At 35.0% G+C, this 12,916-nt stretch overlaps 1 protein-coding gene across 2 annotated transcripts in view; it reads left to right on the top strand.

Moving 5' to 3' along the window:
• LOC117672734 (desmocollin-2-like) overlaps positions 1–12,916 on the top strand; it is a 32,137-nt gene that overhangs the window by 13,380 nt on the left and 5,841 nt on the right. For both annotated transcript variants that reach the window (XM_034429654.3, XM_034429653.3), the window contains exons 6-14: positions 544–688; positions 1,864–2,036; positions 2,903–3,037; positions 4,716–4,901; positions 5,977–6,236; positions 7,166–7,305; positions 9,058–9,270; positions 9,366–9,608; positions 11,141–11,268. In XM_034429654.3, the coding sequence (XP_034285545.1) occupies positions 544–688; positions 1,864–2,036; positions 2,903–3,037; positions 4,716–4,901; positions 5,977–6,236; positions 7,166–7,305; positions 9,058–9,270; positions 9,366–9,608; positions 11,141–11,268 (1,623 nt within the window). The remainder of the gene's footprint in view (positions 1–543; positions 689–1,863; positions 2,037–2,902; positions 3,038–4,715; positions 4,902–5,976; positions 6,237–7,165; positions 7,306–9,057; positions 9,271–9,365; positions 9,609–11,140; positions 11,269–12,916) is intronic.

The raw sequence follows: 12,916 nt of genomic DNA, 5'->3' as shown, positions 1-12,916 counted from the left end.
TGTTATCACTGGCATGATGTCTTGACTTCATGACTTAGAGATGGGGAACTGGGTTATGATGGTTCTCTTCCTTTGATCTGACAAGGTGGTGCACTCTGGATTCCTTCAATGAAACTAAGCTATGCCAGACATTCATCTTCTCTGTCACAGAGTCTACAGTCTGAATTGAAGCCCCCTTTGCCCCCAAATCTATTGAAGTTTCATAGGGTGGTGAAGACCTGGCTTTTCACCCAGGCTTTTGGCTAGGATGGTTGAAGTCCCTTCTGAACACTCTGTAATGATTTCATTGTTGCACACTTTTGTCATCTTTTGCTCTTGTCTTTCTTATCATATGGCTTTATTGTTATTTTTTTCTGTTGCTTTTTAGTTTGTGAACTGCCCAGAGTTATGGAAGTATGTTTGTGTGCAAATTAAATATATAAATCAATAAATACTAAGGTTTGTGTGCAAGGAATGTAATAACATATGTTAATTGTTAAAATAGATCAGCAAAGAAAATCAACTTTCCATAGATAGCAAATTAAAATAGTTTCTTTTTTACAGATAATTTGCTATGCAAAGACATTAGATGGCTACACACCAGAGATTCCACTTGTACATTTAATCCGAATTGAGGATGATAATGATAATCCTCCAATTTTTAATCCTGATACAGTTACTTTCACTATTTTAGAGAATAGCAGATCTGGTAAGCATACATATAATTTGAAAACATTTTAGTTTTATATTCTGTTAACAACTTAATACCTTGTTGGGACTGCAGTTTAATGGATAACAATTTCAGCCAATGAAGAGTGAATAGTTACTGAACCTGGTTTCTAAAAGAATGATTACATCAACTCTTTGGAATTGGATAGTTTAATAAATAAAAGTACACTAATTACATATAACTATTAAATTTTTATGTGGAATGAAGCCATAAAATTCTCTAACCTGGAATTTCAAGGTAAAATTTTCTACCTTGGAAACAGTCACAGATGACCATTTCTATCTTGAAAATATCTTCACTTAAATATCTGACTCACTTTATATCTGTGTTGCTCAGAGACTATTATCCTCTACTGCTTTGAAGTTCCTTGGATCCTCAATAGCACAGGTGTCAAACTTGTGGTGTCACATTGCTGTCACATGACGTTTCATGATTTTTTTTCTCTTTGTGGAACTGGGGTGGACATGGCCTGCACGTGACATATCCAGCCCGTGTGCCGCCAGTTTGACATCCCTGCTCAATAGGATTTGGTTTCTGATGATTTGGGTCAGTTTGATACATTACTGAATCTTTTTCTAACTCCATTAATAAAAAACTAAAGAAGCTTCTGTTATTTAGGTTTAGGGTTAGAATATGAAAGTTTGTATTTAGATCATATGTTTTGAGTATTGCATCTTAATGTGAACAGTGAAATCAAACTTGTTATTAATTTGCTGGATATTTTTATTTTTAAGGATCCACTGTAATATTGTAGCAAAATTGACAGTCAGAAATTGATATAGCCTTCATTAAACATTATATGCATGTGCGTGTTTGTATATATATATATATATAAGTGAATAAACACTTTCCCTAAAATTCTTTCAGCTGTTTTAAATTTAAGTGTTGTTGATGAAAACGGGACTAATTGCATGCAGTATGATAAATCACAGCTTTAGTAAAACGAGCAAGACTGGATTGTAGAAATATGTTGAGAAATTGTAGAAATTTTTATGGGAAGAGGGAAACTTAAAGGCAACTGGAAATGTCCTTATTGCATTAATTTAAGTATTGCTTGATAAGTAGCATATATACAATACTATTTGAAAGCTAGCTCTCTAATAATAATGTGAGAAGCATATTATGGTAGACGACTACATTTCTTTTCCATGTAGGAACCTTCATTGGGCAAATGACTGCAACAGACAGAGATGAACCTGGCACCCTGCACACTAAACTGAAATACAGAATTGTGGGACAAATTCCTGTTTCATCTCGAGGCTCTTTATTTACTGTACAAGCAGATACTGGTGATATTTCTTTGCATACTCCGTCCTTGGATAGAGAGGTAATTTCACCCCCCATGAAACCCAGTGTTGTTGTTCTTTACCTTTGCAACTTTCAGGGACAATTTTTAAAGAGGGTTTGGAATCAGAGTCCTGCCCTTGAACTATAGACCTGAAGTGGTTTTAACGAATGTACAGTTTCTTTGTAACAAAAGTTTTATTGATCATGGAGCCAATTTGAATCGTCAAATTCTTAAGCGTCCTGCAGATTTGGTTGATGGTGCTAACAAAATTGGATTTATGTCCTTTATCTTGACTTGACTGAAAGATGGTGGATAAAATATTTGTATCTGAAGTACAGACAAGGGCATATGCAAATTCTCTGGGCTGCACTTTCAAAGAGGGTATGGGAAGCAATGGAAGCTTGGAAATGGGTTAGTAAGTCAGTTGCTAGCCAGGTACATAGAACTGGAAGAAAAAAATTCCCAGTAGAAAATGGTTTGATGAAGAAGATTGTAATTTTCCATATTGACAGCTTTTATTTTTGAGATAATTACATGTTAAAGAGGACCTTTCCTTCTCTGTGTTGTAAGGCTATTCATTCCACAGAATGAACATGTCCATTAATAATACATTGGTAAAAGCTATTTTTCTTTTTCTTCCATACTAACATTTAGTATTTTAAACAGATTTCTGGAATCACAGAAATTGTCACCAGTATGTAATTGGCAATGCAACAATATCATAAAAATTATTGCAGCCTTATCCAACTTTATCTCTTCTATAATGACTTCTATAATTGTCATTATATATATATTTTTAAAAAACCCCTATGATTCATTACTCTTTATATTTATAAATTCTATGTAATTTATTTGGTTTTTAACAATGAATAAACAATATTGATGTCTACAATGCTCTCTTTCAGAAAATAGATAGATACACGGTATTACTGGAAGCAAGAGATATGGGAGGTCAGAGTTTTGGTTTATGCAACACTGGAACGGTTATAATTGACGTTGGTGATGCAAATGACCATGCACCGATGTGTGAACATGGTGTGGTATGTGTGACATGTTCAAGCTAATTTTCTTTTACTTTTGTCATTATGTATGTGTCTATACATATATGTGTCTATTGAATATATGTATATCTCCTGCATGTTTTAATCTACTCCTGTATGATTAGCCTAGTATAGAGAGTAAAAAGAATGGCTTTGAGGAAGAGAGGAGAGATCCTTTACCAAAGGGATGTGAAGGAAAACATACACTACGTCTGGCACATGTAGAAAGCATACTGTATGCAAACTCCCTAATTTCCACAAGTATAAAACAGAGAAGAGGGGAAGCACAGCCAGACTTGCAATTTTACCTCAGCTTTATGAAGCCAAGAAATAAGTTCCAATAGAGTAAAGACTAGTTTAGATTGGCTATGATAAAATGATCTTGCAAATCTGATTGTGTTCTCTCTCCCTTCTCTATTGTATCCATGGGAATGTATTCTCCATACCTAATAAAGGGATGGTGCGGCGGGAGTGTTCCATTGAGCTTTTCCCTTATACCCCCCTTCCCAATTTATTTTTGACAGATAAATAAGCCCAGTTGAAATCTGTCCGTGGAAGTCAAATATTGATATGATTATTGAATTGTATCTTAACTTGTAAACTGGCCATGCCAGAAAAATTTCACACAAAATGATTGCCCCAAGGAAACCTACAAGTTAACTTGTTTATTAAGCCATGATTCCTGTCCTCCTCTTGGTTGCAGAGAAAACAAATGATATCCCCCACAACACTTCCATGTTTAGTTTGGAATGACTTAATCTACAAATAATATATAACAAAATTAAAATTTGAGATCGGTAAAGGAGGGAGAGTGTAATTGGAAAGGGGTTTGTATTTATTTCTTTATTGCTTCATTGCTTCATTGCTTCATTCATTCATTCATTCATTCATTCATTCATTCATTCATTCATTTTTATTCCTTCAAGACATTGTTTGAATCCTGATGATTACCTGAGAAGTCTTTGCATGTTTTTTTTCTTTTTTTTTGGGGTGGGGGGAAGATTTCAGTAGTAATTTGCTCTGGTATTCTTCCTAGGTCTTAGAAAGGTTGAATGGTCCTGGGTCACCCCCCTGGCTTTGTGGTTAAGGCAGGAACAGAATTCATAGTCTTTTGATTTAGATATAGTCTGTATAATTGTCTGTATGCACAAAAGCAAAAAGAGTGCTATCTGGGATTATTGCATTTTGGAATAATAATTGCTAGGTATCCTGTCTGTTCCAACACTACTTAAGGATGAATAGTCCATAACTATTAAGCGGCTGTTTAAGATTGAATAGTCCATAACTACAGCACAGTGGCTAGATTCTGCCAGCAGCACTGGGGATTCGTCAGAAACACATGTCTAATCCACCATAACTGTTTCATACAACAAATGTGGCAAACCCTTTGCACTGCTTATTCCTTTGCATTTTAGTATTTAATTGACTAAGGGCCTCACAGTTTATGAATTGCTATTTTAGTAAAATTAGGTCATGTGTAATTGACAGACTGGATTTTAATATAGATTTTATCTGTTATTTATTATTTTATTCTAGAATTTTTAACTGGATATTCACTGAGTTTTTATTTGTTCTGGTCTCTGGTTTATGACTGTAATAAAATTGATTTATTGATTTAATAATATACTTTTAAACTTTGCATAATGAAATTAATCTATGAACATTTTGCTAATTTCAGTATGAAGTATTTGTACTTGAAAACACAGTTAATGCAGAAGTAACGAAAATTGGTGTGATAGACAAAGACGTACAGGGAACTCCAGCCTGGCATGCTACTTTCAATATTATAAAGGGAAATGAAGATGATTCTTTTAAGATTGAAACAAACCGGGATTCAAACACTGGGACCTTATGTATTAAAAAGGTAATAAGGAAAAGAATTATGCAAAACTTTACAGGATATATATTTCCACCTTTATTTCGAGTTGTATTGGGAGTTGCAGTCCTGTTTTCCAGTATTGAAGGTGGCAGTGGTTATCATGATACTTTAACACTGCTAACACTGTAGTTATATAGTTCCCCCTAAAAGTTACAGTTGCAATAATTTTTCAGTATTGAATTTTTCCAGGTAGTTGTGTTTGCTGTATTGACAACATATTTTAGTTTTCTCACTATTTTTATTATAAAGCGGATGTAGTTTTTATTTTATGAACATTTGAATACACTGTTTTTCTTTACGCTATTCCAATTTCATGGCTGAGTGCTTTATATTGGTTTCCAACGCCATGGCTCTCTCATTTTCATTACACAAAGAGGAAATGGGAGCAGGTTTGCAGAAATGCAAAGAAATAATAAGAAAACAAACCGCTGAACTTGACTGGAGAAAAGGAGTCATAAATGGGACCCTCTTTATGCTATCCTGTTTTGTTACAGGTTCTACTTGTTTTATCCAGGGCATTAAAGTTACCCAAGCTCCCTCTTATTCCTAACCAAAATGACTTCTTGGGGCCAAATAAAAATATTTTTATTGATGAAATGTTCTTTTTATTACAAAACAATCAAAATGTGAGACACAAAAAAAGAATCAGAAGCATTTAAGCTTTTTTTTTTAAAAAAAAAACTCAAGCACCACAGCAACAGCTATTTTGCGTGGGCCTGATCCGAAAATTATTCATTAAAGTCAAATGAGATGCGGATACTTTAAAAAATTAATGGCATTCTAGATTAGCACTGTTAGAGATTCTATGTTGCTGTTTGTTCTGAGTTTGTTTTATTAACAGAAGCATAGAGATGAACATTCTTTCCTCAACAGAATTTATAATCAGCAAAAAGAAAGGAGAGAGATAGATTTGACTTTTCTTCTTGTCTTTCCTAAACCTCAAATTGTTGCTAAACAGGAAATTGCTTTTTTAAATATATATATATATATATATATATATATATATATATGCTGGTTTAACCCTACTAACATGTAGTAAATCTTGTAATATATTTTCTAGGGTCTGAACTATGAAAAGACCAAGGAGAGAAGATTAGAAATTGTTGTGAATAATGAAGTACCTTACGTTTTGGCACCGAATTCAGGACCAATTTCTACAAGCACTTGTGTTGTTGTTGTTAAAGTACGAGATGTGGATGAAGGGCCTGAATTCAATCCTAAATTATATATTTTGGATATAAAAGAATGTTTGAAAGCTGGAACAGTGGTTGGCCATTACTCTGCAAGTGATCCAGAGACCGGAAATAGTGAAGACATACGGTATTGTACTTTGTGACTTAATTCACTTTCTTGTCCTGTTTATTATGAACAATTTTTGCTGTTAAGGAATTATAGGCATAGAGCAGAGACTGGCAAGTTTCTGATGCAGCTGGAGGACTGGAAGGGTTTGTTGTGCTGGAAAGCTAGTGAGATTACAGGATGTGACAGAGGCAATTCAGGTTTGTGTTAAGAGTGAGAATGGAAGTAGCAAACTTCGAAGAGACCAAACTGCTTCCACTTTCAATCTTCAGATCGTCTGAATCTGATGTCTGAATCTGAATCTGAACAGCCTTCCATGATCCAAAATTCAATTTGCAATGGGGAAGGGAATTGGGAGAAAGTTTAAGAATTAAAATGGGAGAATTTTTCTTCCACAGCAGGAGGATGGGGTTAGTGGTGTCAAAATGGCGTGCATGATTGAAACCTTGATTCCCCACATTATTTAAAAAAAAAAATTAGCAAAAATTTTCGTATTTGGTTGCACAAATATGGTACGCTGGGGATTAGGGTACCCTTAAAACCTGAATTAAAAACCTCATTTTCAGATAAGGATGCTGTTCCATCTTCATCCATTGGTGAGAGTATATGTGCACTTCTATTGCTGTTGGCATATATAGCTTTACAAATCTTTACAAAGCCTTATTTTCCTATTAACATATTTCCTGAATACCAGTGGGATGGATCAAATTTAGGAAAACTGTCGTTCCGCTTCATGAATATTTGAGACAAATTGATGACAAAGATTCAAAATAATTGTTTTTCTGCCTATATAATCATAAAAGTATACTCCTGAATTAGCTGTTTTGTGGAACTGATGTAATGATACATTTGCACTAGCCTGTTTTGCAAACCATTTAAAGATATCTAGGATACTATGAAGAAAACATTTCATGTGTTTGTTTCTAACATGTTACTTTTTCCCCTTGCAGTTACAAAATACTAAGGGACCCATGTAACTGGATCACCATGAATAATGAAGGTCAGATCAGCACCACTAAAATGTTAGACAGGGATGCACCAGATTTACAGTTATATCAATGTAACGTAACAGTTGCAGCAGTAGACCGAAGTGAGTAGAAATTCCACAAATCATACATGTTTTAAGTTACTTTCTGCTGTATGTTTATTATGTTTATTATGATTTTCTATGAAAGATCCTCCCTTAAAGAAATGCAAGGAGTATTGATGAGAAACATAAAAGTAAAGCAGCATATTAAGACTATTTTTCAAATATATTGGATATACAAATAGTCCTTACAAATGGCAGTCAGGATTGGCAACATAATCGTTAAGTGATATGGTTAAATGGAATCAAAGATACTAACTTATTCTCATTTGCACATAGTTACACTTTCAAGTCAAAATTTAGGCTTGTGAATTGAAAGTCAAAAGGATTTAATATGCAGTGGTACCAGTTCTTTTATTACCACCAAACACCAGCTACTATCATCTGGCATTTCCAATTTAATTAGTTTTTGACAGTATAGGTAATTATAGCCACAGTTGGGACCAGAATTTGGGTTGTTAAGCAAGGCAGCTGTTAAGTGAGTTCCACCCAATTTTAGGACCTTTTTGCCATAGTTGCCATGGTGGCGCAGTGGTTAGAATGCAGTACTGCAGGCTAATTCTGCTGACTGCCAACTGCTAGCAGTTCAGCAATTCGATTTTCATTGGCTTAAGCTTGACTTAACCTTCCATCCTTCCGAGGTTGGTAAAATGAGGACCCAGATTGTTGGGGCCAATATGCTGACTTTGTAAACCGCTTGTAAACCACAATGTAAAACACTGTGAATATAAGTCTAAGTGCTATTGCTATTGTTAAGTGAATCATGGTCATTAAGTGAACCTGGCTTCCCCTGTTGACTGTGCTTGTTGGAAGCTGGCTGACAAGGTTGCAAATGGTGATCACATGATCCTGGGACATTGTAGTTATTGTAAATACATGTCAACTGTTAAGCATGTGTTCATGCAACTGTGAATCCCTATAAGTGTGAGGATTAGTTGTAAATCATCTTTTTTTTCAGTGCCATTGTAACTTAGAACAAATGTTTGTAAATTGAGGACTACCTGTACAATGCTTCCTCCTCATTCATTAAAAAAAAGAGAATCTGTCCTCAGTTTAAACATGCATAGCAACAATTGAAGTTCTATACATATAGTTGAAATAAGCCCAAACAGTTTTAAAAGATATTCATGTTCCTAGTATTGCTATTTGTTTATTCATTTATTTATTTTTTGTCATATGTACATGGCTGCCTTGCTCACAAACAAATGTCTTTGTGCAGTGTAAAACAAAATTAAAAGCAATATATAGAAAATGATTATTAATATTATTTTGAAAAAAAAACATTAACATTATAAAGGGCACAAAATATTGGGCAAATAAGCAGGTGTTAATTTACTTGGATTTGGAGGAGCTACATTCAGCCATTGTGTTAATACCTTTGTTAATGTCACCTTGATTACATGATACACTGTTTGGCCTTTTCTTGGGATTTGCATAATATTCCCAGTCTTCCATGTGAAAAAGAGAATCGTCTTCCTTATATTGCGAATGAAGCCAATTATATATTCTTATATTAATTGCAAAAGTCTTACCTTTCCTAATGCTAGTGATCATATGCAAAATTGAAGAGTCAACCTGAAAAGCCTTGTGAAATTTTTAGGTGTGGTATTAATTCTTGGAACTAGCTTTTACTTTGTTGAAAACTTGTATTTAGCTCACAAGCTAATCATGGTTAGATTTGGATTATACTTGGATAGGGGAACCCAGGAATACAAGAGCTTCTCATCTGTTTCTAAAATTGCTTATATTTTTTAGGTGGCAAAACAGGCACTGGAACAATTGTAGTTAATCTACTAGATGAGAACGATAATTACCCAGTCATTGTTCCAAAAGAGTATATCATATGCAGAGACCGAAAACCAATTTGTCTTACTGCTGTGGATGCTGACATAGCTCCTCACACAGTTCCATTTACTTTTTCCATTCCTGAAAGAGATACTCAAAACTGGAAGTTAACTGAAAATGATGGTAGGTACTCATTTCTAAAATCTGAATCTTTTACAATTGACCTAATATGTTTGAAATAATATTCACTCCTTTTAAATATTTTTTTCCCCCTGCAGAGAGATCAGTGTATCTGGAACCATCCGATGCTTTAAGCTATGGCCAGTACATAATTCCTATTAGAGTAGCTGATAATGAAGGCAACTTTGGGATTTCTGAAATCAAAGTTTCACTGTGTGATTGTACAGTTCCTAAAGATTGTATTTACAAACCACCAAGAGATTTACCACATCAGGGCTCAGATGTTACTCTGGGTATTTGGGCCATCCTTGCTATGATTTTGGGATCACTGCTGCTATTGTGTAAGCTTATTTTTTCTTCTTTTGACTATAGAACTGAGGTAATGAATTATGGAATGCTTTTGACATCTTAAGGTTGCAAATCAAATTAGTTGATTTATTTATAATTCGTTCATGTATAAATTTGTCCTTTGAAATATTTGAAGCAAGTAAAAGATATTGTGACAGTATTTCAATCTATTTAGATGCTGCAATACTGAACCCTGGTTTTGCATGTCTCTGTCCTATCCTAATGCAGGGAGGTCAGCATGGCATACTTAGATAGGGCTGTAGGGGAATTGGTTTTGCCGTTTAAGAAGGCTGCATTTATTGCATATTTATCCCAGTCTTCTCCTTCTCTCACTCTTTACATCAACATATAACACAACAATTTGCATATCTGTAAAATTTAAAAAATAGTCGATTCATATTTAAACAGGCCAGAGATTGTAAATAACCTTAATAACAGCTTCACCAGTCTACTGTACTTCACAGTTGACCAATTTTCTGCTTAAAAAGCTTTAGAATTTCTTTTTCAATATAAGGCTTTATCTTTATTGTACCAGAAGCACTATAAATCAGGGCCAACTACTATTTATTTAAAATGCTACTGAATCTGGATTGGCCGTGAAGATACATTTTCAGTTATCCCTGTATTGAAGGTTGTTGAAACTAAATGTAGTTATATAATGCTACAAATGTTCCCAATGGTAATTTTTTTTTTATTTAGAAGTTAAAAAGTCCCCTCGCCCCTTTAAATCAATTTCAGGCATTTTATTAGAACAAATTATTCCAAATTGGGAATTTCTGTGGGCCAGCCAAATATTAAAACAGTAAATTTTCTTGCACATTGAATGCATCGGCAAGTTTCAGCCTACATCTTTCCTCTACCTGTTTGCCAAGCTCTCCTAGTTTGCTCCAACCCCTTGGAAAAGTGAGGGAAGGTGGTTCCATTCACCCTATAGAGAAACTCTTGTTCTAGGGTAGGTAGACCACATTAACGTACAATGTTTTGATGGAATAGCTCTCTTTTTGTCTTCCTGTCATAGTTTGAATGATAGGGGAACTACAAATAGCTCAAAGCTTTCTTGTTATTTGCAGTGGCAAATAATAAGCAAGTTTATTGCTTTTAAAATTTGACATGATGATAGCTAGCATGCAGTTTCTGGAAATTTAAGAGACTTAGAGAGTGAAATGGCTCTATTAGAGGGAGACAGAGAAAATAACGCTATCTTTGATGGATAGTAGATGTAATAAATATTACTAACAAATGTGCTGATATTTAATTGATATTAAATATGAGCCGCGGTGGTGCAGGGGTTAGAGTGCAGTACTGCAAGCTACTTTTGCTGACTGCCAGCTGCCTGGAATTTGGCAGTTCAGTCCAAGCGTTCCATCCTTCTGAGATGGGTAAAATGAGGACCCATATTGTTGGGGCAATATGCTGACTCTGTAAATTGCTTAGAGAGGACTGTAAAGCATTCTAAAAGCAGTATATACGTCTAAGTGCTATTGCTATTGCTATCTCATTACTACTGGTTTTTGTCCTTCTGTAGTAATCCTGATCACGCTTTGTGGATGTTTTGGTGGTGCACCCATGGCTGGTACTAAGCATGTTCATGATGATTTAGCCAATCAGAATTTAATCATATCTAATACTGAAGCACCTGGAGAAGAAGTGATGGTAAGTCACATTATGATGCTTAGCAAGTGGGCTTGCAATCGATGCCAGTACTTAAGCCTTTTCTGAAATTCTTGTATTGCTCATTTATTTTAGAATTTATAGGATGGATACCAAAGCAGGAGGCTATTAAAACAAGTGCTAGGACTGTAACAAATAGAATCATATTTACTTAAATTATTCCTATTAATTACAGCACCAGGGGCTGCTCCTCCATCTGCCACAGTGAACAGTAAAGGGGCAGATTTGGTTGGGCAGGTTTTACAGCCCTGTGACCTCTCTTTCACCCTCCACCACCAAAGTAAGCATCTACAAAGGAAGGTTAGATAATAATGAGGATTGTCTAGTAGGCATTGGATGCTGCTAAGACAAAAGAAGAAAATAATTATCTGATTGGAGTTAAAGCTGGAATTTTGTTATCGCACAGCTTGTAAGAGTAAATAGGTAGGGCCAGCTTGTCTAAGTAGCTTCTTGTCCAGATGTTAAAAGAAAGATGCAAGTTAGTCACAGGACAATGTGGAAAGGAGAATGCGAAGAAGATACACTGAAAGACTGAAAATATTTTTTTAAAAAATATGTAAACTTCAGCATATAAATAGCGTATAAATAGCCCTCCCAAATCCTGAATCCTTTTTTGGGATAGAAAAATCTGCATTGGAGGAAGAAATCTTGAACTTCTCCTTAAATATAAAATAATAACAATAACAACAACAGTAACAACTACAACTTTTGTGATGCTACTGATGCAACCTTGGATTCTTCCTAAGGATCTTGGAGATTGATGGCAATGTCAGCTGTGATGTGATAATTCTCATTATTTACAGTGCCTGGAAGGGAAAGCCATAGCTTTGTTGGTGGGATTCAACAAATATTTTGTAATATTTCCATTAATATCAGGCTTGTTTTTAAAAAATGATCATGGCTTTAATTTAAAAAACAGATCTTTTCATTTAATTCTTAAATTCTGAGTATTAACTAGATTCTTATATTGCACGGGAGTCTGCTATTTCAATAGAATTATTTTAATAGCCCAAGAATAATGCAAATATGTTACTTTCTAATGCACATACTGCCCTGTTTTAAATAGAATTGGCTATGCTGAGCAACATTTTCAGTTTTGGCCATTAGATTAATGGTTTTCTGAATGTATATGGCATTGACAAAAATGTAATATCAATTTCCACTGGATTGTGATTTTTGAATCAAAATTGGTATTCTACCATGGGTTGTATGTGATGACTTCAAGTTTATGGGACCGCCTGTTACCACCAATAGCCTCCCACCAACCAGTACACTCCCATAGAGAGGGGCTCCTCTGGGTGCCGTCGGCCAAACAATGTCGACTGGCAGCCCCCAGGGGGAGAGCCTTCTTTGTGGGGGCACCTACTATCTGGAATGAGCTCCCCCCGGAGATACGGAGGATCCCGGATCTGCGTACCTTCCGTCGCGTGCTCAAGACTTTCTTATTTCATCAAGCTGGCCTGACCTAAGTCTTTCCCCTTTTTAAATGGAAATTTTAAATTTGTTTTTAAATTATTGGGGTTTTAAATTTGTTCAGCCAAATTATTTAATTCATTTTATTTTATTTTAAATTTTGTATTTATATGTTTTATTCTATGGCTGTTCACCGCCCTGAGTCCTTCGGGAGTAG

Source organism: Pantherophis guttatus, chromosome 3 (genome assembly GCF_059756535.1).
Source record: "Pantherophis guttatus breed Tessera chromosome 3, ASM5975653v1, whole genome shotgun sequence".
NCBI classification, from domain to species: Eukaryota; Metazoa; Chordata; class Lepidosauria; order Squamata; family Colubridae; genus Pantherophis; species Pantherophis guttatus.
This window is presented reverse-complemented; position numbering and strand designations above follow the sequence as displayed.